Source organism: Ornithorhynchus anatinus, chromosome X5 (assembly GCF_004115215.2).
Source record: "Ornithorhynchus anatinus isolate Pmale09 chromosome X5, mOrnAna1.pri.v4, whole genome shotgun sequence".
Lineage (NCBI taxonomy): Eukaryota > Metazoa > Chordata > Mammalia > Monotremata > Ornithorhynchidae > Ornithorhynchus > Ornithorhynchus anatinus.
In genome coordinates this window covers 55,767,578-55,795,070 of record NC_041753.1, presented here as the reverse complement: position 1 = coordinate 55,795,070, position 27,493 = coordinate 55,767,578, and the positions used below count along the sequence as shown (strand labels likewise).

Below are 27,493 nucleotides of genomic sequence, written 5' to 3'. Positions count from 1 at the left end.
GATTATCCTTCATTCAATTCATTCAATAGTATTTATTGAGCGCTTACTATGTGCAGAGCACTGTACTAAGCGCTTGGAATGAACAAGTCAGCAACAGATAGAGACAGTCCCTGCCGTTTGACGGGCTTACAGTCTAATCGGGGGAGACGGACAGATAAGAACAATGGCAATAAATAGAGTCAAGGGGAAGAACATCTCATAAAAACAGTGGCAACTAAATAGAATCAAGGCGATGTACATTTCATTAACAAAATAAATAGGGTAATAAATATATATAGTTGAGCAGACAAGTACAGTGCTGAGGGGATGGGAAGGGAGAGGAGGAGCAGAGGGAAATGGGGGGAAAAGAGGGTTAAGCTGCGGAGAGGTGAAGGGGGGGGTGGTAGAGGGAGAAGAGGAGCTCAGTCTGGGAAGGCCTCTTGGAGGAGCTGAGTTTTAAGTAGGGTTTTGAAGAGGGGAAGAGAATCAGTTTGGCGGAGGTGAGGAGGGAGGGCGTTACAGGACCGCGGGAGGACATAGCCCAGGGGTTGACGGCGGGATAGGCGAGACCGAGGGACGGTGAGGAGGTGGGCGGTGGAGGAGTGGAGCTTGCGGGGTGGGCGGTAGAAAGAGAGAAGGGAGGAGAGGTAGGAAGGGGCAAGGTGATGTAGAGCCTTGAAGCCTAGAGTGAGGAGTTTATCTTCCCCAGCGCTTAGTACAGTGCTTGGCACATAGTAAGCACTGAACAAATGCCACTTAGCTAAAAATAATTGTGTTTTTTTATTATCACCTCATTCATACAAAGGTGAGAAAAGAACCCCACTTTCTCTGGAGCATCATTTGAAAGGGGCTCAAATGGGATACTCCTTTTCCCATGTTCCAACCATCACATCTAACTAAACTTCACTTGAAGTTGGAATTTCATTTATTCTCCAGGTCATAAAAATGTGTCTGCTCACCTTTTGCACCAAGCTCAAATTCTTCTTTAGGTGGAAAACTACATTTCTAGGAAAATATTTGCCTCCCTTCTAAACTCTCCTCTTCCAGCAGATTCCTACAGAAAAAGATGATGGTCCCAAAGGCTAAGAGATTTGAACTTAGACCATCAGGGGAAGAAAGTTTTTAGAGGCAAGACTGACACTACTAAACTGTATAATGAGATGTGAACCCAGTATTTAACTGTGCCTAACTTGGACACAGCAAGTTTTTAGACAGCACAGAGCATCTAAATTTCAGGTGCATATTGATAATAATAATAACAGTAATAATAATAATTGTGGTGTTTAAGCACTTACCATGTGCCCAACACTCTACTAAGCACTGGTCCCACAAGGGGTTCAAAGTCTCATGGGGAGGGAGAACAGGAATTTTCTATTGATTTTACAGATGAGGCCCAGAGAGGTGAGGTGACTTGCCCAAGGTCACACAGTAGGCAAGTGGCAGAACTGGGATTAGAACCCAGGTCCTCCAACTCTCAGGCTTATGCTCTTTCCACTAGGTCAAGTTCCTTCTCACTGATGGAGTGATTGGTGCCTTGTAGGTGTCATTTGGGGTGTATATGGAGAGGGTCCCTGATTCACAGTAAAACATGAACAGAGTTTCAGTGCTGAAAACTCCAGATTTTTGGATTGCAGCTCAGTTGAACCAAAAGTAGCTGGGGAGGAGGAAGCACTTAAGCTTATGCCCTGCAATTTGAGACACTGAGGTCCGATCATTTTATAGTATCTTTTATTGTTGTAAATGTTACCCTTGTTTACACAGCTGCTTTGTTCTTTTCTTTTAAAAACTCACTTGGAACATTTGTAAGGCAATTAACTCTCAGTGATTTATAGATTTTCATAATCTCATTTTGTTGTTGCAACTTTTCCCAAGAAAAATGTTGTTTGAAGCCAAAAGCCTGCCTTGTGTTCATGAAAAATTCAAGGTCAAGTTGATAAAGTTTGGATGATTCTAAGAAAATATGACTTACCCCCCAGTCAACCAGATCTTTGGTTTAATTTTTAGTGGGCTTGTGTCGGGGATTAGGTGCGTGGTGGGCTTGTGTGGGCCACAGCTTTTCTGAGGTAACCTTCCTTTTAACCTGCAAATAGGCCCTTACCTGTGCACAAGTTGCAAGTTCAACTTTTGGAAATATGTCATGAGTTCTCAGTAAGATTTTCAGGGTGACATGGGTACAATCTTACCGTCGGCAGTATTGTCTTTGAACCAACCCTACTAATTCAATGCTTGAATACTTGGAGACTTGGTCACTTGAACCATTTTGTGAGACTTTTGAGCCACTGTAAAGTCCTCTGTGGTGTGTCGATCTTTATATATAAGATATGTAAACTCATTCCCCAAGTCACTCAGTAGTATTTATTGACCAGCAGAACTTGGTATTAAGTTATAACTGATATTGTTAATAATTGTTAAGCACTTAACATGTGCCAAACACTCTACTATGTGCAGGAGTAGATGCGGTATAAACAGATCAGACGTAGTGCTGTGGGGCTTGCCGCCTATGAAGGACTCAGTCTATCAGTGCTATTTGAGTTCTTACCATGTGAAGAGCACTGTAATAAGCTTGGGAGCGTACAATATAGCAGTTGGTAGATATGTTCCCTGCCACAATGAACCTACTTTCTAGAAGGAGTGGAGAAAAGATATTTCATCCCTCTTATACAAATGAGGTCATTGAGGCACAGAGAAGTTAAGTGACTTGCCCACAGTCACACATCAGGTAAGTGGTGGAGCTAGGATTAGGACCCAGGTCTCCTGATTCCCAGGCCCATGTTCTTTCCACTAGGCCACACTGGTTCTCACGGGCTAATGCTGGAAAAACTTAGCAAAAGATTTAGGGAAATGTTTAGTCTGACCCTCCCATCCAAGGCTCCTGAGGACATGGCAGAGAAAACCTCCTTCTTTTGCCTCTCCCTCGATCTCCATTTGAAGTAGGTGTGTGTCCGCTTCATATTGAGAAACACATCCCGGGTGGCAACAATCTGCCCTGCAGTCCTCTCCACGCCCTTCCAATACAGCTCTTTAAACTGCATGCAGCCTCCTGCTGCTTAGGAGGCCACAGATATATTTCATTCCACAGCCTCAGAAAACATACGGTTTGGGGGGAAATCCCCGATGACTTGTACACCGGATGAGTACAATGACCATATCTAAACTGGATGAGAGCAATGTAGTGTTTGCTATTGAAGAGGGTGCCCAGAGAGACTTAGTCACAGACTGCTCCGTGGCCCAACCATGTGTCTCACAATGTGTGTTACTGGTCACGGGGGGAACCGGCAAGAGGGTGTAGATTGCTCAGAAGAACCCATCACCGCCCCTGGAAAATCAAGTGCATTTTCTTCTGATGGGGCGGAGGGGTAGGGAGGAGGGGGTATACTCCCTGTCGTACTCCAAACTTTTCAATCACTCTCACACTCGTAGATAGACTTAATCACCAGTTGCATCATGTTTGAAAACAAAGGGTATAGATATATAGATCTATATATACATATAGATAGAGAGAGAGAGAGAGAGAGAGAGATGTGTGTTTGTGTGTGTACATATATATATATTTGTATACAATTTCCTCTTAAGCTGTGAGCCCCAAGTGGGACAGGCACTATGTATGTTTGTATGTTTGTTTGTATGTTTGTATCTACCCCACCACTTAGTAGAGTGCTTGGCACATGGTAAGTGCCTAACAAATACCACAATTATTTTATATGTGTGTATGTGCTAGCAATATTGCCAAACCGTGGTAGGCACTGCGATAGTGAAGTCTGCATTACCTGTAACTGTCCTAACAGCAACAGACACACAGGGAACAGTAGTGTGTGCTCTTGGGAATGTGCTCTCCATCAGGATCTGCCCCAACACCCTTGTGCTGGGTGGGGATAGAGAGTGGAGAGGGAGAGCCAGGGAAGGTGCCTTCTTCCCTCTCCTAGTTCAATGGGCGTATATGTCTCTGCGAGGCCTCATGACAGTCAGTTCCCCTCCTTCCCAGGAGGCAGAATTGGTCTTCATGGTATTTGCTTGTCATGGCACATGGCTTTTAAAAATGTAGTTTCAGATGCCCGTGGAGGAAAGAGTCGTCCAGGTGGTTCAGATGAAGAACAAGATGGTGGCAACGCAATCAACCAGAACGTGGCCCTGGCTATTGCAGGGAACCAGTTCAACCTGCTTAAGACGAGCGGCACATCTCTGGCTTCCCTGGTATTCGATCGTCTGCTTTGCTTGTGACATTTCTCTTTCTTCCTTATCTTTTACGTTATGTAGCATTCACCCACGCAAACATCTATGTAGAATGCTTCCCTCCGGTGAGGCGTGTGCAAAAAATCATACCTCGAATTGATTTAGAACCCAAGTATCCATTTGGTTTTATCCTCACTTTTGAAACCCTAATGTCAAGAATAGCATTTGGTTCTTTCACTAAAACTCCCCCTACCAGGTACATGGTAAGTTGAACTTTTAAAATTTGGTTAATTTGGTACCAACAATTATGGAATATTTATAGATTTTATATTCTCATACAAATAGCCAACATATCAAGAAAATGAAATGATAGAAACTTTGCAAGTTCTATTGTTCTGAGCCAGAGCAAGCATTCCCCCTCCTGCTCACTGATAACTCACTGCTCCCTCGCTTCTAAACATTCCAGCAGATATTGCCCCTGCCACATAAATCAAGAATGCAGCTTACTGTTGTTATTGTTGGTGGTGATGATTTACTGGGTAATGAGACGCGTACTCGGTGCTGTACCTGTACGGACTTGGCTCTTGCCTGAAAACGTTACCCCCTGAGCCACACTGGCAGACCTCAAATGTGTCATCTTAGAAGGGGCCAAACTCTGAGAAGCTAAATTACAATGTTCCTTCTGTACACTCAGCCTGATTTTGCTCTCCTGGCCAGCCTCCTGGCTCCATCCCTCAGTTGCCTCCTCTCCAGTTGGTGATGTTATGATGTGGAGGATGATCGGGGCTCAAAGCAAAAGTGAACTTGTAATGGGGTAGGGCAGGGGGTGGAGCTGAGGCATTTAAAGATGCCTGGCCATTCTGATCAGACCAGGCATTGCACGTGAGAAGCCAAGTACTGTAAGTCACGGCAGCAGTGTGAAACTCCGCCTCACCATGCAGCCTGTGGCAGATGAGAAGAACGCCACAGTGCTTGCTCCACGGCAGAGGTTGTATCCTACCAGCCGAAAGCACAGGTGGCACAGTGGGACACGGGCCAGTCTTCCCCCGCCCTCACCCTAGAGCAACCTCCAGGCCCCTCTCAGGGCCAATCTGGCTTGCTTGTGGGCGACGTGGGCCCTGCTGCTGGCATACTGCCATCTGGTCCCTTACCGTGACCTCGGGCAGGGGCTTGGGCTGCTATGAAGCCCAAAGCAAACAAAATTATCCACTTTGAAATCGTTCAAGTTGAGATGGAAGCGGTGGCCCTGAACCTTTTTACCAGTGCCCCTTCTGCATCATTCTGCCTTACTTCCACCCCAGGGGATGTGGGCAGGGAAAGTCTCCTAACTCTGTTGTATCGTATTCTCCCGAGTGCATAATATAGTCTTCTGCACACAGTAAGCGCTCAATAAATATTGATTGATTGATTGAGGAGCTTCTGCAGTCTGCATTCAAGCCACTTGGATTTCAGGGAGAGAAGGACTAATGATGTGTTCTGATGAATGTAACTATATGCTTGCATGGAGCCACCAGACCGCTTAGTTTTTTGAGGGTCAGGGTATAGAGGTTGGGTCAAGAGAGAGATGGGGTGGAGAGAAAAGGGATGGAGTGGGGAGAAATGAAGAGGAGAGGCAGAAAGCAGGGAGAGAGTGAGGGGGAACTCCCAGTCCCTAAACATTTCATTTTCTTGCCAGCCATACAAGCAGTACAATATGCTAAGTCCAGACACCACTCGCAACTTGATGATCTGCTTCCTTTGGATCATGAAGAATGCTGATGAGAGTCTCATTCGGAAGTGGATTGCAGACCTTCCATCCATGCAACTCAACAGGATTCTCGACCTTCTCTTCATCTGCGTCTCTTGCTTTGAATACAAGGTAAATGAAAGGTGACCTAGCAAATTTGTTTTACATTGTACTCTCCCAAGCGCTCTGCACCTCAGTAAGCCCTCAATAAATACCACTGATTACGATGATCTGCTTTTACTCTAGTCTCCGATTCCGTCAAATACATCATTTGGATGCTGAAAGACTCCTTTTCACCTTCTTCCCTGTTTAGCCCCTCTATGTGTTTTTCTGAATTCATTTTCAGTTTCCTTCCTAAGCATGGCAAATCCCCAGGAAGAGAAAAGCTGTCTTTAGACAAAAACTTCAGTTTTTTCCTGTTTTTTAATGAAATAAAATCTTGGTAAGGCAGAGGCAGTGGGGCTCTTTTTGAGCTGTGGTGGAGAACCCTCACTCTGTATCCAACAGATCACGGCTCTCCCCATCTTCAAAGTCTTACCAAAATTGCACCTCCCCCAAGAAGCCTTCCCTGATTAATTTTTCATTTTTCCACCCTATTTGCCCTCCCTTCTGAGTCATCTATGCACTTGGACCAGTACCCCTAAAGTGCTTTGATATTTACCCCCACCCCCCACCTCTTATATACATATCCCTATACTTTGCTGCTTTTTATATCTGATATTTACCTTAATATCTGTCTCCCTCTCTAGACTGTAAAATCCTTGCGGGCAGGGATTGAGTCTACCAAACTCTACTGTACTGTACTCTCTCCCAAGCACTTAGTGCAATGGTCTGCACGTAGTAAGTGCTCAGTAAATACCAGTGGTTGAGTGAACCCCAAGAAACGTGCCCCCTCTGTTTTATCCTTGAGTACAACTTGAATGGCTAAAGAATGGGTCTCCTTCCCTCCTTACTTTGACTTTCCTTTTTTGCTTTTTCTCATGTCCAGGGAAAACAAAGTTCTGACAAAGTCAGTACCCAAGTGCTTCAGAAATCAAGAGATGTAAAAGCCCGGCTAGAGGAGGCTTTATTGAGAGGTGAAGGTGCCAGAGGTGAAATGATGAAACGCTGTAGGACACCAGCAGGTACTCTTAAAATGATCTTAGCCCCATTTTATTGGAAAATCTTGACTGCTTTGTGGAAATGAATGTCTAATAGTGAATGGTGAAAACTGATTCCCCTTTAAGTTCCTAAAATGATGATGATCAGTAAATGCAGGGAAAGTGGATTCGACAATACTGTGTGTGACGGAATCAGTCAATCGTATTTATTGAGTGTTTACTGTGTGCAGAGCACTGTACTCAGCGCTTAGGATAGGCCTGCCCCATTTAGGGTGAGCTGGTAAAAAATGACTCCCGAATATATGGCCCCAAGCTGGATCTGATGGCAAACCAAATTCAGGGGCCCAAAGCTCCAACCCCAGCAAGATCAGTCCAAACCCAGATAGATCCAGGAGGTTTGCACCCTTCCAGAATCCTAAAAAGCCCAGAACATCCCCATTCAGGATATCTCCCAGGGCACTCGGGTGTATCTGGTGTCACCACTCAGACCAGGAATGATCCAGGGCTGGCCATGACCTCCATAGCCCTCTTCAGACTAGACTGGCCTCCCTCCGGTCCCTTCTTGTCAAAACCCACACTCATCCGGGACCAAAATCCAACTAGCCTCTGGGGCTCGGATGGCAGGGTACGATCCACCTGGCTTTTCACGTCCATACTGATAAACTTGAGGGTGGAGCTGCATTCCCAAGTCACCTAGCTAACTGTGGGCACCTACTAGCTATGAGGACCTTAGGCTCTTCAGGGCATAGGAAACTGGCCTGTGATTGGTTGCCAGCCCTGCAACGCTTCCACTGAGGTTGGTCCAGCAAAACAAAATTCCATACACACGGTCCCCAGCAATGACACACGGGCTACAGAGCCATGTCTCCTACCTCCTTACTGGATCATTACGCTTGGCTCCACAGGTTAGAGACTGCACTGTAGGGGGTATGTGGAAAACTCAAATTCCACCCACCTTTAGCACCTTTATGTGTGGCCAGCCATCTTTAATACTTAGACATATATTGATCTATGTACACTATTTATTCACTTTTCATTCCTCTATTTCATCTTTCTCTTTCTACTGCCAGCAATATTCTTCTTCTCCCTCCTGTTACCACTATTTGTAATTATTTTTTGACCTGCCTCCCCCCATTAGATTGTTAGCTCTTTGAGGGCAGAAACTGTGTCCAGCTCATCTGCCGTACTCTCCCATGCCCTTAGCACAATGCTCTGCACAAAGTGGACACTCAAACATGATTGATTTAAATCCACCCACTCCAATCTCGTGTTCATATGGAGTCAAGAATCAGGAGACAGGCTTCCCTGACCACTCCTATTTAGACTGTGAGCCCCAGGTGGGGCAGGGATTTTATCCAACCTAATTAACTCGTATCTCCCCCAGCACTTAGAACAGTGTTTGACACATGGTGAACGCTTAACAAATACCATAAAAAAGGGGATGCAGAGGCAGGATGAAGGGCCTAGGGAGCCTCCCTTTTTGTTTAGGGGACACAAGGCAGGACCAGGGTCTCCCCTACCTTCTTTCCCCCTCCCACGGATCACTAGGGAGCCCCAGTCAGGTGTGTGGTAATTTCCGACTACTGCTTTTAGAGTTCATCATTTCCTGTAGCCATCAGGGGGAACATAAAGCCGAGTGAGCTCGAGGAAGCTAATTACAGAAATTCTGGCTTTCTTGGATAGCTTCATCCTAATCAAATTCCAATCAAGCTAATGCATTTCTTAACTCCTAGGGAATGACCGGTTTCCAGGACTAAATGAAAACTTGAGATGGAGGAAAGAGCAGACACATTGGCGGCAAGCTAACGAGAAGCTAGATAAGTGAGTCACTCAGCAACTCTGTGTTTTTACCCAAAGTTTCAACTATTTTTCCCAGGGTACTAATATTACACAAATAGCCCCATCTTTCAAAGGAAAAGAAACATCATTGTCTGGGAAGGTGTACTCTGCCCAGTGGCCAAGAATAATCACAGGACTAGAGAATTAAAGTCACCAACTATGTGCTTTGTAGAAAACTGACACGGCATATTTCAGATTCAGGATATACTGCACAAAATTGTGAAAGCAGCTCATTAGGTTATACAGGTGGAGCAGAGTGCTTGCGACCGTTGCTCATTTAGTATTTACAGTAAGATACCAAAGGATTTTGGGTTTGTCTTTTCTCTAGGAATGTGTCCGCCCTGTGCTTTTAAAGCAAAATGGAGAGAGAAAATGTGCGTTTGTATCCCTAGCTCTATTCTGGGTTTGCAAAAGGTTATATAGTGAACACTACAGAGAACATTTAGCAGGGAACAGGGTCAGATTGGAGGCTGAAAGCTTCCAGGTGGGCACAGAAACAAGGTCTCAAGCTTCCTTCCCTCCTCCCATCCCCTCTCCCATTCTCATCCTTTCTTCCCCTCTGTCTTCCAAAAGGACAGAGACCTGCCCACGGTAGAAAGCTCCCATCTAGGATAGCTCAGCCAGTGGTCCTGACCGTCCTTGTGAGACAGTGTTGCTCTCTGTAAATGATTTGAGAATGTGTCGGTTTACACTGAAGTGGATCTTTTTGACTCATTCACCTGGAATGTACCCAGGTTTCTGCTTTACTGCCAGCTCAGCTGCTGTATGATCCTGGGCAGGTTAGTGGGGATCCAAACTATTCTTGAGAAGCAGCATGGTCTAGTGGAAAGAGCACGGGCCTGGGAGTCAGAGAACCTGGGTTCTAATCCTGGCTCCACCACTTGCCTACTGTGTGACCATGGGCAAGTCACTTCACTTCTGGGCCTCAGTTTCCTCATCTGTGGAGAGTCAATTCCTACTTAGACTGTGAGTCCCATGTGGGACAGGGACTGTGTCTCACTTGATTAACTTATATCTACCCTGGCGCTTAGAACAGTGTTTGACACATAGTAAGCACTTAACAAATGCCATGATCATCAGGTCTCTGCTAAAGTGGGCACTGTGATAAAGCCTGGCTCCTTTGGACTCCCAGGGGATAGCGTGATGATGGAGGACATGATGTGTAAAATGCTTTGAGAGCTCAAGAGAAGCAGTAATACAGAAGCACAGTGTCATTTACAACCACATGGTTTCTTGAATGCCAGATCAAGGGAATCTGCTTCCCCAGGGGATATTTGCCTTCCCAAAATCACTGCAGTGAAAGGGTATTCTATCCAGAATACCCTTTTCTGAGCAAGAGAAATCTCCAGTCCAGTCAATACAGGAGGGTGAAAGAGAAAAAGAAAACGTGTGGTGAGATAAAAGGGCAGCACTTGGCTGAGCAAGCCTGATGAGGCTTCCCTTGACCCAGCTCAGAAGGCATTGCAGTCTCTCCCCTCAGTAGCGTCATTGTATGCCACATTTTATCACACCTTGGCCTACTGAATCAGTTCTGTCTGCCCAGATTTGGAGATTCATGTTAATGTCGCTTGTTTTAAAGGCACAGTGTTTCACTAGATACCCAAACTATCTGATTGGCTAGAGTACCTGGCTTTCATTCTCTCCCAGACCCTTACCCATCCTATCTAAACAATGATGGTAACCTTGTTAATTATAATAATGACCTCGGGGCATTTCCTAGAGAATTAATGACAAGAAAAGGGTGATGATCAGAAGGAATAACTCTCCCTAGTGGTCACTGATTCTAGGAAATGCCCTACCCCTCAGTTGCTTTTTATTTTTCACTACAAATCTGAGGAGTTAAGACTTTGCTTATGCTGAAGTGTCCTGTTAGTTATCTTCAGACTCTGGCCAAGATTAAAGAGTGCTTCAGTTTGACTTCTTCTTCCCAGATCCAAGGCTGAGTTAGATCAAGAAGCCCTGATTAGTGGAAACCTAGCCACAGAAGCAAATTTAATCATCTTGGATATGCAGGAAACAATTATCCAGGTGAGATGTTAAACATCTAGCTTTGTTTTGTTTTTTCAGTGGGTCCGATAAACTCTTTTTCAGCAAGATTTTCAACCAGAGGAAATCAAATCCCAGGCTGTTCCTTTGAGAAAAACAAAGGATTGCCATCTTGATGGTGGTATTCTCCTTAGGAGGCTGGTTGATGTTAAACGTATTCTCTGACTGTGTAACTCAGGTGAGTTTGCACAGAATGACATTCTGGCCACAGACACTGAATCCATGGAACGAAGGGGCTGGAAAGGTGGTGGGTGGCTCAATCTCTTGCCTTCTGCTGGGAGGAGGAGAAGGAGGAAGAGAAGTAGGACATTGCTACTGCTGCCACTTTTTTCCTTACTGGGTTTACGGCCTGGGCCTGAGTGGTTCCTCTCATGCCCTTCCTGGGAGATCCACCACGGCAGGAGCAGGGATCAGAAGTCCGCAGCTGCTGCGGTGTGAATGCCATCATGCCATACAGCTGTGTCGCTCCTCAGCCAGGATCTGCTGGCCATGCCACGGTACAAACAACCCAGCTTCATTGCTGTGGTCGTGGCCAGCGGATCCTGGCTGAAGTGCAACTTCAGGCTCCCTGTAGCAACAACTCATGAGCTCCAGGCCCTAATTCAGTGACTCCCCCAGACTGGCTGGGCAAACTGGGTAATTTTTGTCTGTCTCCCCCCTTAAATGTTAAGCTCCTTGACTGCAGAGAACATGTGCATTGCTACTGTTGTACTTTCTCTAGAACTTTCCCCTTTCCCTCTTTAATTGCCCTTCCTCTCTTTTCACTTCCCATCCCCTCCTTTCCTTTCTCTTCTCTCCTCTTCTCATGCCTCCTTCATGCCCCCTTCACGCTTCACTGTTGTGTTGCTCTAACCAGTTAAATTGATGTGGTTCTTCCGTGCCTCTAGGCGAGCTCGGCTCTGGATTGTAAAGATAACCTGCTGGGAGGGGTCCTGAGGGTCCTAGTGAACTCCCTGAGCTGCGATCAGAGCACCACCTATCTGACTCATTGCTTTGCGACACTCCGAGCTCTCATCGCCAAGGTAAATTCATCACATGCATTTGTTTTCTTATTCCTTCTTAAGTGCCTGGGGTTTCTTAGCGGCTTTTTTGAAGCAGAAGCTTTGAGAAGATTGTGAGACGGTGATAGAAGCGAAAACAGTGCCAGTCAAGTGACAGAACTGCTCAGGGACAGTCTGGGTGGGTGGACAGTGCAGTCAGGACAGTAGGTCCTGCCTTTTTAGCTACATGTGCATCCACGCTGATTTCTTTGGGCACCAAAGAAAATGATACACACACGCACACACACAAACATGCTCATGAGGGTTTGATACTTTCATCGTTGGTTGGACAAAATTCTCCTAGGGTTTATTGGAAGGCCCATCTGCCTAAAAGTGACAGAGTTGGTAGAGTTACACATCTTCATAGAAGAAAAATAGGAAGTTGTGCATCACTGAAGACATGATAGCAAAGAAAAACTCCATCATTCTCATCCTTCAAGTTCAAGATGGTCTCTACAAAGCTGAAACAGTTAATGACCTTAGAAAAACCGGAAGCAATTGGTAGCACTAGAGCAGTTTCTCTTCCTAATGAGTAGCTAGGAAGAGTTAAGAAGGAGAAGCTGAAGGGGGGAGTTGGGAGAGAAAGGAGAGCGAGAGATGCCAAGCTGTCTTTGTCACCTTCTTTCTCCTCCACCACCCATCTCAGCTGCTATCCTTGGTCCCAGGAGTAGTGGTTCTTCCCTGCCCAAAGCCCCACATAAAAATCTGGAAGGGACTGTTCTTCAGTGGATGGGTGGTTACTAAAGGGAAAGGAGAAGATGCCAGTGGCAGCCACCAGAACGGCAGCCTCAGCCCAAAACAGCGGGACCCGGCCCAAATCAACTTCAGAACTGCCCTCAGCAGTGAGCTGAGCCACTCTCTGGCCCAGCCAGAATTGAGTGCCGAGCAGCCCCGTTGGAAGCCTGAAAAGAAACAGCTTGCTGCACTTGCAGCCACATCAGCAGTGACTCTGAAGCAAAGCCAAACCTCTGGGACCCCACTTATCATGGATCCCGCTCAGGTCTGAGCTCCTTAGTCTTTCCCCTGCCCCCTCACTGCACAACCTGGCCTGAATCCACACTGGAGAGTCCAATTGACCCAGCTTGAATCTACATCCAAAAACCTGGCTGTTCCTCTCCACCCTCTGCTCTCCCAAAGCCTTAATCACATCCCGGTTTGTACTAGCTGCCTGGCCTCTAGCTACATCAGACCACCTGCCACCACACCAGAACTAGCAGTCCCTGGATGAGTTGCCATGGCAACCCTAGATTAAGATCTTGATGTTCCAGTCTGCATTAGAACACCTGCCGGGCTGTCTCACTTTTTAACCATCAGAAAGGTCCTGTAATTAGTCACTACAGATACACCAGATCAACAACTTGTCGATGGGCTCTCTCTGACCCCCTGTCAGGGTCTCGAAGCTTCAGCCCTTAAAACTCTCCAATCAATCAATGGTATTTATCGAATCCTTACAGTCCGTAGAGCAATATACTAAGCGCTTGGGAGAGTACAATACAATAGAGCTAGTAAACATGGTCACAAGGAGATGTCCCTGCTGTGTGACCTTGGGTAAGTGACAACTTCTCTGGGCCTCAGTACCCTCATCTGCACAATATCTGTTCTCCCTCCTACTTAGACTGTGAACTCCACATGGGACCTGATTATCCTGTATCTACCCCAGTCGTTAATCCAGTGCTTGGCACATAGTAGACACTTAACAAATTTCACAAATATTAAGTAGATTTCACCATTTGACACTGTGGACCATCCCTTTCTCCTAGAAACATTATCCAACCTTGGCTTCACTGACACTGTTGCCACCTGGTTCTCCTCCTATTTCTCTGACCACTCCTTCTCGGTCTTTTTCACAGGCTCCTCCTCTGCCTCCCACCCCCTAACTGTGGGTCTCTCTCAAGGCCCAGTTCAGGGTCCCCTCCTATTCCCCATCTACACCCACTCCCTTAGAGAACTCATTTGCTTCCATAGCTTCAACTATCATCATTGTGCAGATGATTCCCAAATCTACCTCTCCAGCCTTGATCCTCCTTCTTCTCTGCAGCCTTGTATCTCCTCCTCCCTTCAGGACATTTCCACTCAGGTGTCCCACCAACACCTCAATCTAAAAATATTCAAAACAAAACTCCTCAATTTTGCCCCCAAACTCTGCCTTTCACATCACTATAGACAATACCACCATCCTCCCTGTCTCACAAGGATGATTGACTCATCTCACTCATTTAAACCACATATTCAGTCTGTCACCAAATCCTGTCAGTTCTACATTCATACCATCTCTAGAATCCTCTCTTTCCTCTCCATCCAAACTGCTACTATACTGATCCAAACACTTATTCTATCCTGCCTTGATGATCGTGTCTCCCTCCTCGCTGACCTCCCTGCCTCCTGTCTGTCCCCATCCCAGTCCATACTTCACTCTTCTGCCTGGGTCATTTTTCTAGAAAAAGGTTGAGTACATATCTCCCCACTCCTCAAGAACCTCCATTGGTTTCGTAGCTACTTCCGTATCGAACAGAAACTCCTCACCACCAGTTTTAAAACACTCAATCAGCTCATCCACCTCCTACTTCACTTATTTCCTGCTACAACCCAGCCCTCTCACTTTGTTCCTCTAACACCAACCTTCTCACTGTACCTCAGTCTCATCTATCTCACTGCCATCCCCTTGTCCATGTTCTCCCTCTGGCTCAGAACTCCCTCCCCATTCATATATGACAGACCACCACTCTCCCACCTTCAAAACCTTATTAAAATCACATCTCCTCCAGGAGTTCTTCCTCAACTAAGCCGTCATTTCCCCCTGCTCCCTCTCCCTTCTGCTTCGCTCTTGCACTTGGATCTGTACCCTTTATTGATCCCACCCTCAGCCCCACAGCACTTACGTACATATCTGTAATTTATTTTAGTGTCTATCTCCCTCTCTGGACTGCAAGTTCCTTGTGGACAAGGAACATATATACCAACTCTGTTGGTATACCAACTCCCAAGTGCTTATTACAGTGCTCTGCACATAGTAATTCCTCAGTAAACACCCCTGGTTGATTGATCAATGTCCCCCCAAACCTTTCCCCCCAATCACCCCATCTCACTCTTTCTTTCCCACTGCTGCTCCAGGCGCACACCCCATTAGCTCACTACCATACAACCCTTCCCCACTCCTTGTGCTGTCCCCTCTCTCCTCCCCTGTCTGACAGGCCCGGCCAAATGCAGCCTGTGGAACCCCCGCTCCATCGTGAACAAACTCCCCTTTATCCTGGGAAGTCTGAAAGTTTGAAAACCACCACCACAGAGAAATCTGGAATCACCTAGCAGTCAGTAATGTCATCAGTGGTATTTACTGAAGCTTACTATGTACAGAGCACTTGGGAGAGTATCAGTACAACAGAGTTGACAGACATGCTCCCTGCCCACAACAAGCTAGAGGGGGAAAGAAACATAAATATAACCCCCAACATTTGCTTCTAACCTGGATGCAAAAGTCAGAAGGGATTTTTAAAAGTGCAGATTTGAAATATCCCTTTTTTAGTATAGTAGTCATACAGATAATATTGTCTTCTATAATATTGTCTTCAAATTCCCTCTCCCAGTCCAAAGAATACAGTGGGGCCTTTTTTGCCTGGTTTTGGGAGTGTATGAATGGCAGCCCATTTCTTTCCTCCCCTTCAAATGGGAACCCTGCATGGCTAAAGTTGTTGAAGGGTTCTCACTTGGGCTTTTTAGCACTCTAGAAAGGAGATGGAACAAGATTCAGCTACTACTCAATGGGAACATTTTCACTTTGTTCTAAAAATAAAAACAAGACCGCCAAGTATTTGCACCAGATCTGAAAGAAACAGGATAATCCCATCAAATTTGTGGTTGCCCCACTGAACATAATGTGGCTAGTAAATCTGATTTAATAAGCCATCCCACTGAATAGTTGTGCAATTCATAATGAAACTTTTGATGCACTTACTGCTGAAATCTATCTTCCGATTCCAATGACTCACCGTATGAAGCAATCCATTAACTGCCTGGGTTCTTCTTCTTTTCCAAGGAAACATTTGCATTTTTCAACAGGCAGTTTCTCCAGGAAGTGGGTTAAAGTGCAGAGGGGTACATAATGGTCTCTTCTGTCTCTCTTAGTTTGGCGACTTGCTGTTTGAGGAGGAAGTGGAGCAGTGTGCTGACCTGTGCCAAAGAGTGCTACATCACTGCAGCAGCAGCATAGATATCACCCGTAGTCAGGCCTGTGCCACCCTCTACCTCCTGATGAGATTCAGTTTCGGTGCCATCAATGTAAGTCTTGAGACACAGCAAGTATTGGGTATCGCTGATGTTTGCATTGCAGGCAATAGGATCAATATTAGAAGTGAAAACAGCACACTAGTTAAGGGAAATAGGGAGGAATTGTTTGCAGTGTCTTCTGGCATCGCCTTTGGAACGTTAATGAGGGAGCATGAAACATTTTACTGTGTATATAGCTCAAGGAATGCAAAATATCTGTAGAGATAACTGTAGGTCTATTCATTCAGTCATATTTATTGAATGCTTATGGTGTGCAGAGAACTGTACTAAGCACTTGAGAGAGTACGATATGGATCTCTATAGATATCTACAGAGATATTTTTGCATTCACTGAGAGTCTGCCACTATGTTAAGCACTTGTCTTATGCTGTCGAGTCATCACTTACCCATAGCGAAGCCATGGACTCATCTCTCCCAGAACGGCCCACCTCCATCTACAATCGTTCTGGTAGCATATCCATAGAGTTTTCTTGGTAAAAATACAGAAGTGGTTTACCACTGCTTCCTTCCACACAGTAAACTTGAGTCTCTACCCTCAACTCTCTCCCATGTCACTGCTGCCCAGCACAGGGGAGTTTTGACTTGTAGCAGATTGCCTTCCACTCGCTAGCCACCGCCCAAGCTAGGAATGGAATGGGTATGCCTCTGCTTGACTCTCCCTCACGTAGTCAAGACTGGTAGAGTACTGGAAACTGTCCAGGTATCCTGAGAGGCTGCTAAACACTTAGGAGAGTACAGTAGAAGCAAGACACATGTTCCCTGCTCTCAGTGAACTTACAGGCTAACAGGGGAGATAGACAACATTTATATAGAGATACTGGAAGCCAGGGAAAGATCAAGCATAAAGCTTGCTTTTCCTATCAAGATGAAGCGGCTGAATCAATATTTGCATATATAAACATATCTGAACCATATATAAATATAGAGCTATGTACATGATTGATAGGTTTGAGGGGCACAAGTGTTATAGATGGGTACTGGTGTGATGCAGCTGGTGTGTTGGGAGTCAATATACATTAAATTGAGTGTGTTCACTCTTCATCCAAAAAGGACCACCACACTCAGGAGCTCCTCATGGTTTATTTAATTCAAAAAATTAGTTATGAAATACAATAATGTAAACATAAAACATTATAAAAATTATAATTAAAATTTCCCATCTGTAAAGCACAATGATGCGCCGGTGTGAAAATGCCGTTAAATAAGAGATCAGAACAATGAAATGCATGTTTTAATCATTTACTCTGTTTTCCATATTAATATATGAGAAATCAGCAGTAGTTCATCACAGAAGACTCAAACAATTTATCAAACTCTGAAGTGATGATGGAGTATCCCACCGAGAATGATGGACCAAGACCGCATATAGAGGAATTGATTTTAGTGCTGGTGATAGCATTGCAGCCCAATGGGGAACCTTTTCGACTCCACTCTTCTGTTCAGAAGTGGTCATTGCTAGAGACAAGCAGTCAGAGGATACATGAAGAGATATTGGAGAAGGCAAATCTTCAGATACAATTTAAAAATTCAAAGGGGAGCAACAAAAAATATACCTAGAATAATAAGTGATATTTGTTAAGCACTAGGATAGATATGACATAAGCAGATTGGATAGAGTCCCTGACTCACAAAGGGGTAGGGAGAATGAGTATTTTATCCCCATTTGACAGATGAGGAAACTGGGGTATGGTGAAGTTAGGTGACTTGCCCAAAGTCACCCAGCAGGTAAGTGGTGGAAACAGGATCTGAAGCCAGGTCTCCAGACTCCCAGGCCCCTGCTCTTTCCACAAAGTCATGCTAAGATACTCATTTAAAACACTGATCTCAGACTGAGTATAGCTGATCACAATACTTAGGATAAGAGGAAATACTGGAACATACAGCAACATGAGAAATATTGCAATTTGGGGCATTTTTAGTTAATGAAATTATGTTGTCTCTCTGACATTTCAAATCCTCAGGTCAAGTATCTTTTGTATCTTACGTTCTTTTCTTTCTGGTAAAGAATTTTGCAAGAGTGAAGATGCAAGTAACAATGTCATTGGCATCACTAGTTGGTAAAACATCCGACTTTAATGAAGAATATCTCAGGAGATCCTTAAGAACTATTTTGGCATATGCTGAGGAAGATGTGGATATGCAGCCAACTCCCTTCCCTGTCCAGGTAGGCTAAATAGAAAGCATTCAGATTGGAACTGAACAAAAATCCATTGGCTAACTTTCCAGAGAGGGCTACTTAAATTATCTCTTGTTTGACAGTGTCATGATAATTCATCAGAACATAAAATACTTAAGTGACTGAGCTGATTAAAGCACTTTTATAGTGACACCTCTCTAAGCTACCCAGAGCACTCAACAAATCAATTCAGTCCAATCCAATTTCAACATGACTTACTATAATTCCATTCATTTCTCTCCTTGGTGACCACTTCTTGTAATGGTGTATTACAATCTCCCATGTTTCACTTTGTCTAGCAGTTATGGTGTCAGGGCTGGACTCTTCCATACCCTGAGAATTTGTTCTATAACTGTATTTCTTTCTTGCTCTTCTGAAAAATCCAGAATTCAGAGCCATACAGTAAAATTTGAATCAACTGATTTAAATTTTAGTGTTCTTTGATAACGTCTCTGTGGTGAAGACTAATCACAGGTTTCATAAAAATATTACAGCGTCAGAGAAATGTTGTGATGTTTCTATTTTTTCAGGTGGAAGAGTTGCTCCGTAATTTGAACAGCATCCTGTCCGACACAGTGAAGATGAGAGAATTTCAGGAAGATCCAGAGATGCTTATGGATCTCATGTATAGGTAAAGTTTTCAGACACTTCTACCGTGACAATTGAAAGGTGACATTGGTGATCTATGAATTAGTCACTAAACATTCCTTACCATTTCTTACCACTAAACATTTCTTACCATTTTTCCCCATGAAGGGTTTATGCACTTATGGTGCCAACATCTATAAGTAGACCAAACGTTTTTAAAAAGAGAAATAAAGTGTTTGGTCCCTAGTAGGTGCTTAATAAATACCTTTATTATTAATTCAAGTCCAGGCTACTTTTCAGATGAATGATGAAAATTTTCAATTATTAGCAATTTGAAATCTGCTCTTTATTTCAACAGTATTCTCTCTACCTCTAATAGTAATTTATAAAGAAATAATTATTAGAATTTATCACTGTTTTATCAAGGGTGCCATCTTTTCATTTTGAGCTTGAGGGGCAGGGCACTGAGAGAGCAGAACAATGGGGACAGAACTTTGAGGAGACAGGGAAGCAAATGAAGGAAAAGATGGAAGAAGGGAGCAAAGGGAGAAGAGAAGGAAGGAGAAGGGAAAAGGGGAAGCAACGTGGCCTGGTGGATAGAGCATGAGCCTGGGAGTCAGAAGGACTGGGGTTCTAATCCCAGCTCTGCCACTTGTCTGCTGTGTGACCTTGGGCAAGCTACTTCACCTCTATGTGCCTCAATTACCTGTAAAATGGGGAGTAAGACTGTGAGTCCCATGTGGGATATGGACTGTGTCCAACCTGATTATCTGTATCTACCCCAGAGGTCAGTACAGTGTTTGGCACCTAATAGCACTTAACAAATGCCATTTTAAAAAAGAGAGAGAGGAGAGGGAAGGTGGAAAGGAAGGGTAGATAGAGAAGAGGAAGGGAAAAGGTACTCACCCTGCTCCTCCTCCTCCACCTCTGCTTTTCTAATCCTCACCAGACAGTGGGGCTGGGCACAAAGACATCCCTCTTGCCCCTTTCCCAGACTCCAGTGAGGAGGAGCTGTCCACCTGCCTCACCTCCATCCAGTCTACCCTGGTATCCCGGGGAACCCACCGGGGATGAGCTGAGAGTCGGAGCTCTGCAGTCATGGGGTATCTAGCCACATGCCTCTGGAGCTCTGACCCTCATCCCAACCCCAGTGGATCCCCCGGGCTGCCCTGGGTGGATTGGAATGAGGCTGTTGGATAGCTCCTCCTAACAGGGCTGCAAGAAGGGGATCAGAAGAATCTCTTGTGCCCAGACCTGCTGCCAGATGAGGTTCAGAAAAGCAGCAGTAGCATTCTCTTCCCTCCCCCCTTTCTCCTCCTGCTGGCAGTGGGAAAGAGGAATAGCCACCCTCTTGGCTCCATCCCTGGTCCCTTCCCAACATCAAGGGGTGGGGTGGACTAGCCATGCCTGCCTGCCCTGCCCAAAAGTTACAGTGATGAAATTAAAGGATTTGTCTCCTTGATCCAACCCCTTGGAGTCAATTTCCCCCCTTTCCCTTGGCACCATGGAGTTAACACCTATCTACTGCATGGATAGGTACTGTAGGACTTTAAGGCAGTTTTACTGATAAGATTTGATTTTGAAGAAATTCAAGGATCCCCTTATTAAGCTGAGTAATATTTTGCTTAAAGCCATGCTTAAAATGAGTACACCAGTACTTGAGCCTGCACTTATACTAATGATAGCATTTATTAGCTCTTACTATGAGCTAAGTGCTGGGGTGGATACAAGATAATCAGAGCAGTCACAGCCTCTATTCCACATGGGACTCCCAATCTAAGAGGGAGATTTACTGTTTTCAGGGGAATTTAGGAGCAAAGTTCAAAGGCAGGCTTTGTGAATAGAGTTTGTCCAGGCCTTTTGGTTCCTGTGAGTTGTCAATTCCCTTCACAAAATGGCCTACAAAACTCAGACCCATCTGTGCAAGTCATTTGAAGTGATAAACAAGTTTGGGGTTTTTTTTTCTTAGTTTTTTTTCCTGGATGTGTGACCCAAATTCTTGAAAAATATGAAGGAAAAATGCTCACTAAAAGGAGTAATAAAGTAGATCGTCTAAACTCAAAACCATTTCTCAATCTGCCTTCAGAATTGCCAAGGGATACCAGACGTCCCCTGACTTGAGACTAACTTGGCTCCAGAATATGGCTGAAAAACACTCCAAGAAGAAGTGCTACACTGAGGCAGCTATGTGCCTGGTCCATGCCGCGGCTCTGGTGGCAGAATACCTGAGCATGTTAGAGGATCACAGCTACCTGCCAGTGGGAAGTGTCAGTTTTCAGGTAAAGATCAAACGTAGCCATCCACAGGGCCCGATTCACCTATCCGTTCCAACACTTGTATCCCTTTGACGTCTTGGGTGGGGGTGGTTAAAATTGTCTGGGGAGAGGAAATTAAACTTATGGATCTGTTAAGAAGGGGAAGTTTTAATAGGTGTTGAAATGATCGATCTGCTGTACTTTGAGAAATGTTTTCCTTGTATCCCATTCTCAAACTTTAGAAAGAAGGATGATAGCAGAATCCAGTGTCCCTTCTGAGTTGGTTGTAATAGATACTTAAGTTATAGGGAAACAGTTGAAGAGCATTTTCTCCTGGCCCCAACAGTGGAACTGATGGTCACAGTAAACATTAGGATCAGTACAGCCATAAACAGTACTGCTGTAATGACTGTTTTCACTTAGACTGTGTCAGGCAGTCAGTTGATGATACCGATTGAATGCTTACTTTGTGCAAAACACTATACTAAGCACTTGGGGATTACAAAACAATAGAGTGGCTAGACACGTTCCCTGCTCACAAGAGGCTTGCTGTCTAAAGGAAGAGCTTACGTGGTTCTCATCCAAGGAACTTCAGGGTCTTTTCCGAGGTTTGCTATTGTCACTGTTTACACAATATGACTGTTTTATAGTTATTTTCAGCCATAGTCATTCCTTTCACCCATCCTATCTGGAAAGCTAATGATGAGTTAGTTGACCTGAAGAGTTTCGTGGAAGGTGGCTAGATTTGGTGAGGAAATGGTGGACAAGAGCTGGGGAGAGACTGCCAGGAAATTAACCAAACTGAGCTTTTCATAGGCAGATCCCATACCATCCTCTTACCTCTCCTTCCGCAAGTTTCTCAACACCGACTCGCTTCAGCTATCCCTCCTGCCAGCTTCACCACAGCACCTTCCAGTGAGACTTCAGCTCCCTGCTCCTTGCCGCTTGATGGGGTCCCCTACCTAGTATCTAAGATGCAGAATTTTTGTGAGAAAAGTTACAGTGTAAAAAGTAAAAATTTAAACAGCTAAACAAAACTGTGAGTGTAGCTCAGACACGTCTGCTTTTGTCATCAAATTTCTCTTGGCTATCCTCATTCTTGAGAAGGAATTCTTTACGATGGAGTAGTATAGGCTGCTTTTTCCATTCTCCGACAATCCATATGTAGGCTCATTTAACACAGAATTCTTTCTTATATTAGTTTAGTAGTAGTGAGCTATAAAATGCTTTCATTTATGGGGTGCCTTTTATCTGGCTATTTCAAAGTACCAGAGAAGCATTAATTAAAGTCTTACAACTCACCCTTGAGAGTTGCTATACCCACTTTGCCAAGTGGTTACATTAAGGGATTTGTTCAAGGTATGACATGCTGAATTTGAAATACACAACTCTACACTACAGTTTCATTCGCAAAATAAATGATTTCCTTTTATGAAAATGACCAGTGGAATATTGCCTTATCTAATTATACATTCTTAACTCTTTTATTGTTATAGATTCCCCCAATTCTTTTTTTGAAATGCTGTTAATTTTTTTCCCTCCAAGCAAATAGAATAATAGTGGTGTTTTGCTTTAAATTCATTTTTCTCGTACCAAAAAAAGGTCAACTTCAAAGGACTACCAAAGGGGCACCTAGTTAAATAAATCTGGAGAGAGCACAGCCAGTGAATTTTGAGAATCAGGGCCTGCTGGAATGTACTGCCTCTGGTGCAATATTTATTTCACAAATGTTGAACCAGATATAATATTACAGGTATTTGCTACTGCCTCCCAGCTTTTGAAGCCAGGAAAGCTTGCCCAGATTCTTTTTCATTTGACCACAGAATGCTGAGGCCGCAATGCTCCCGGGCTGTTTCTCTGTCCCTGGAAAAATGTGGTCAAGTCCAGAAGGCCTGTTCTCCTGGGCTTTGGAATGCCTCAGTTTAGAGTTGAAAGATCCTCCTGCCTCTGATCCCAAAATGTCAGAACAGGAGACAGCCCAAGAGCATCATGTTCCTGACCAGATTGATATCTGTCATCACAACTCCTGAAGGCCTTCCCGAACTATCTGTTTCATCCTTTTATCTGACCCTTTACCCTCCATGGCTCCCTCCTTTATCCTCCAATTGCTCTCCTCTGCCCCCTCCATTTTGATGACTCTTTTATGCTAACTCTAATTTAGTTTGGTCATCGAATCTGCCTAATAATATTAACCATAATGATGGTATTCGTTAAGCGCTTACTACGTGTCAAACACTGAGAAGCAGCATGGCTTGGTGAAAAGAGCACGGGCTTGGGAGTCGGAGGTCATGGGTTCTAATCTTGGCTCCACCACTTGTCAGATGTGTGACTTTGGGCAATCACTTAACTTCTCTGTGCCTCAGTTACCTCATCTGTAAAATGGGGATTAAGAGTGTGAGCCCCTCGTGGGACAACCTGATTACCTTGTATCTACTCTAGCGCTTAGAACAGTGCTTGGCACATAGTAAGCGCTCAACAAATACCATTATCATTATTATTATTATTATTCTCCCCAGATGTATTCAGCTTCTTGGAATTCAGACCGTTAGCCAGGATGCTTATCTCTTGTCCCACCTATAAGTTAGTTTGGCCATTTTTATTTTGCCTTGTATACAGCTTGCATTGAGTGCTACCTAATTTCTTTTGGATGGTGCTCTACAGTGGAACCTCACAGACAACACTCTTTTGCTATCTGGGCTCCAGCCATATTCTCTTCTTCTGTGTGTGCCTTGTCATCTATCAGTCTGAACCATATAACATTGATGGCAAAAGAATAGAACTGCAGAGCTCCTCTTTCTTCTTCCTGGGGATCTCATCGTACAACAGCAACATTGTCATTCTCTTGAAACTGATCCATGCTGCTTTCCTTCTCCTGTTACACTGAGTGTCAGGTGGGTTAGCCTTGTGTATTTCCTAACCAAGGTAGATGTAGCTTTCTGCTTCTCTAATTTCTTCTTCACCATGAACATGAATGAATCCTTTGGGCAATATTTGGGGTGCATCCATTTAGTAAAATGCAGTTATCGGGGAAGAGAAGGGTGTCATTTGCCAGCCACCAGTACCGATTCCCTCTTCCTAGTTGCGTTTGTTGAATAGTGACTCCCTGCTTGGCTCCATGGCAGAGATTAATACAGCAGGGGCTGTTAAACCGCATGCTTTAGTTATTCAGTTGTAGTGCATCTTTCTAGAATTTGGGGGAAACAAAGTCTGAGGGAGATAATCCTGGTCCTCTATAAGCAGTTCCATTAAAAGTAATGAAAATAGCATTCCAGCGTACTGTTGCCAGGTAATGTTACCGCTGTTGAATAGAGGCACAGGCTGAAGGAGGCAGCCCGTGCAACTTTAGGAAAAAACTCGCCAACAGATTTGACCGCTATTGTACAACACTCTCTGGTTGACTTTAAAAACTGAATAGAGTCAGCAATGAAGAACTGCTGTTTAAAGAAAAAAATAAAAAAGCCCACATAGACCTGGGAAGTATTAACAGAGGTACGACATGCAAGATCCAGGAAGTCACCATTCTGCTGAATACTGAATTGAATGGTCACTTACTAGAGCCAACACTTTGAAAAGAATGTGGAGCAATTTAAAAAGGTTTAAGGAAGAATGACAAAAATGATTAAAGGGGAAACGAAGTGGGATTGTTTAGTTAGGGAGGCAAAGGAAAAGGGATGACTTTAACTGTCTTCAAGTATATGGAAGATTTAAGAGGAGGAAGCTGATGAATTATCTTCTGTGTCCACAGAGGCCCAAAACAGCAGGAAATAGATTTCAGTTGCAACAGGAGGGTTCAATTGGTCGTAAGGAAGTGTTTCTTGACTATCTGGGTGATAAAACGAGTCAGACTACTGAGGGAGGCTTGGGAAGCCACCTTATTGAATTCAAGGCAATAATCTTTCCTGGTTGCCTGTTCACAGATGGGTGGACTAGATGATGACTTCTCCAGTTCCTTCCAGCTCTGTGGTTCAATGGTGCTTTGTCTCTATTTCATATTCACAGCTGTGTCCCTATCTACTTCTGTTTGATTCACTTCAATACTTCAACTATTGATAGAACAGGAGCTAAATAGCCCTTATAGAGATGATATAGGTGTCTTTCAAGTTATTTCAAATGTGTTTTTAAAGTGCTTTTAGAACTAGAAGCCTCACCTTCAGAGAGGGTGCTAGGGAAAGTGTGGCTGTTAGGCAGGAAAATTGGGGGTTCTGATGACAAATTGCTTGGTGTCTTCTGTCATAGTTTATGGCAGGACAGAAACTTCTCAATGGAATTATAGCTTTGCATAATTATAGCCTTGACTAGACTCCTTAACAACTTCTTCCTTATTTCTTCATCCTCTGCTCTTGTCAGTGCCTCTGTTTTAGTCTGTTCACTTGGGTTCTTGTGCCCTTCAGCTTTATGTTGTGGTTTGTTGCAGAATATTTCTTCCAATGTGTTGGAGGAATCTGCGGTGTCCGATGATATTTTGTCCCCTGATGAAGATGGTGTGTGTTCTGGGAGGTATTTTACTGAGAGTGGCCTGATAGGACTCTTGGAACAAGCGGCAGAACTCTTCAGCACGGTGAGCCAAACAGAGCCAATGGGTAACGATGCCTCGGTGTGAGAAATTTGGAAAGATCATTGCAATACAGAGTAATCTGTGGGATATGTTTTTGTCTAATGGCTTGTTGGTGGGGAGCTCAAGCAAACTCTGTTGCTACAAATCCCAGAAAACTGAAGGAAAACTATGGATTCTAATTAGGGCTTTGATGTATGCAAATTACATCGAGCCCTGTGGAATCTCTGGAGGGGTTTGAAATCCTTTCATCATCCTAATATGCAAGATTTCATGTGTGCAGGTTGGCAGGTAAGATAGTTTCATGGTATTATTTCCATTTTATAGAGGGAGAAACTGAGCCACAGAGAGGTGAAATGACTTGCCCATGGTTACACAATGAATTAAGGCAGCCACGCTGGCTCTGCTTCCTTCCCCCAGGCCCCATCAGACAGACGGTGCAGGAAGATCCACTGACGTCTCTGAGAAGAGGCAGGAAAGAACACTCCCCTCCAAGTTGGAGGGTCAGGGAGGGCTGCTGAGAATTTCCCCAGGGCCACACCATGGGCAGTTGGTTGGGGACAGGGCATAGAAGGAAGGGGATGAGGTGCTAGCCAGACCTCTTGGGCCATTTGTCGCCCCAGGTCTGAGACAATTGAGTTAAGATTTGGCAGTGTGGGGAATATTCTGACTCTCTGCCCAGTTCCCTATCAACTAAACCACCAACTCCCAAATTTTTCTGCCAAAACTCCCTTTGGGTACTGCAGTAAGTATTAACATTTAACATTTTTTATATCTAAGGATTTCCTCTCCTCTTTCCCCTCAGTAACGGTGGTGCGTTTTACCCTTCCTAAGTCCTACTCCTCCCACTTTCTTTCCACCCAAAGAAACTGACCTCAGGGATCCATCAAGATTCACATTGTACTCCTTGGGATCTCCAGACCCCGCCCTGGGGAAACAGTGGAGTTCCCCAGACTTCTCTCTCCCTCTCTCATTACTACCAATTGAGATCCTGCACATTCTCTAGCACTATCCCCTTGGAGTTTTAAGAGTCCACAAGGAATTTTAACAATAAAATGTCTGTGAAATTTGAAGGAAAAATACCCAGGGAGATCATATATTAACCAACATGTCAATAAAGTGCCTGGGAATTTCTTCCTTTGGACCCTCTTCAAGTTTTTATTTTTCCTATTAAATTTTAGCCTCCATTTTAAAGGCACTAAACAGTGTTGAAATAGTGTACAGTGTTTATGAGTTGTTGTTCATTCAATCTGTGTGCCCAAGAATGCATTAGATGCTAAACAGAAAATAGATGTAGTTGTAGGCCCGATACAATGTTGAAGCGTAACAGTCATTCCTTTCCTGAGATGTGGGGCCTGGAAGGATTTGGTTGCTTGTCACCAATTTAGAAAATTCATGCTTTCTTTGATTTTTCCTCTTTATAAGGGAGGTTTGTATGAGACGGTCAATGAGGTGTACAAACTTGTCATCCCCATCCTGGAAGCTCATCGAGACTTCAGAAAACTGACCTCTACTCATGACAAGCTGCAAAAGGCCTTTGACAGCATCATAAACAAGGTACCTGGGGCAGAACCATCCGATTGCTGAGCTTGATTGGTTTACCGCATAACTGACTGTTCCATAGACTCTTATCTCTGCTTCCTCCTTAGGCCTTGAGCTTTGTGAGCTCTGTATTACCTCATTTGAGTTAACTGCAAAACAGAGAGTGTTGCTGGAAAAAAATAAAGGTTAATGCAAG

General features: G+C 44.4%; 1 protein-coding gene, 1 long non-coding RNA gene and 1 other non-coding gene across 7 annotated transcripts in view; 1 reads left to right on the top strand and 2 right to left on the bottom strand.

Annotated features, from left to right (window-relative positions):
* The window catches only part of DOCK8 (dedicator of cytokinesis 8), a 194,247-nt gene that overhangs the window by 144,093 nt on the left and 22,661 nt on the right, over positions 1-27,493 (top strand). For 4 of the 5 annotated variants that reach the window (XM_029055091.1, XM_029055090.1, XM_029055094.2 and 1 more), the window contains 12 exons: positions 4,022-4,170; positions 5,825-6,007; positions 6,864-6,999; positions 8,709-8,796; positions 10,746-10,842; positions 11,748-11,882; positions 16,023-16,175; positions 18,190-18,348; positions 18,891-18,991; positions 21,035-21,227; positions 25,618-25,761; positions 27,181-27,312. In XM_029055091.1, coding sequence (XP_028910924.1) covers positions 4,022-4,170; positions 5,825-6,007; positions 6,864-6,999; positions 8,709-8,796; positions 10,746-10,842; positions 11,748-11,882; positions 16,023-16,175; positions 18,190-18,348; positions 18,891-18,991; positions 21,035-21,227; positions 25,618-25,761; positions 27,181-27,312 — 1,670 coding nt within the window. The remainder of the gene's footprint in view (positions 1-4,021; positions 4,171-5,824; positions 6,008-6,863; positions 7,000-8,708; positions 8,797-10,745; positions 10,843-11,747; positions 11,883-16,022; positions 16,176-18,189; positions 18,349-18,890; positions 18,992-21,034; positions 21,228-25,617; positions 25,762-27,180; positions 27,313-27,493) is intronic. The other variant, XM_029055093.2, reaches the window with a different exon arrangement.
* Positions 16,765-16,899, bottom strand: LOC114808559. Its single transcript, XR_003756406.1, has one exon. It is a non-coding gene; the product is annotated as a small nucleolar RNA SNORA7 (small nucleolar RNA).
* On the bottom strand, positions 17,408-22,231 carry LOC114807984. The gene is made up of 2 exons (XR_003755982.2): positions 22,044-22,231; positions 17,408-17,639 (listed from the first exon to the last, which is right to left on the bottom strand). It is a non-coding gene; the product is annotated as an uncharacterized LOC114807984 (long non-coding RNA).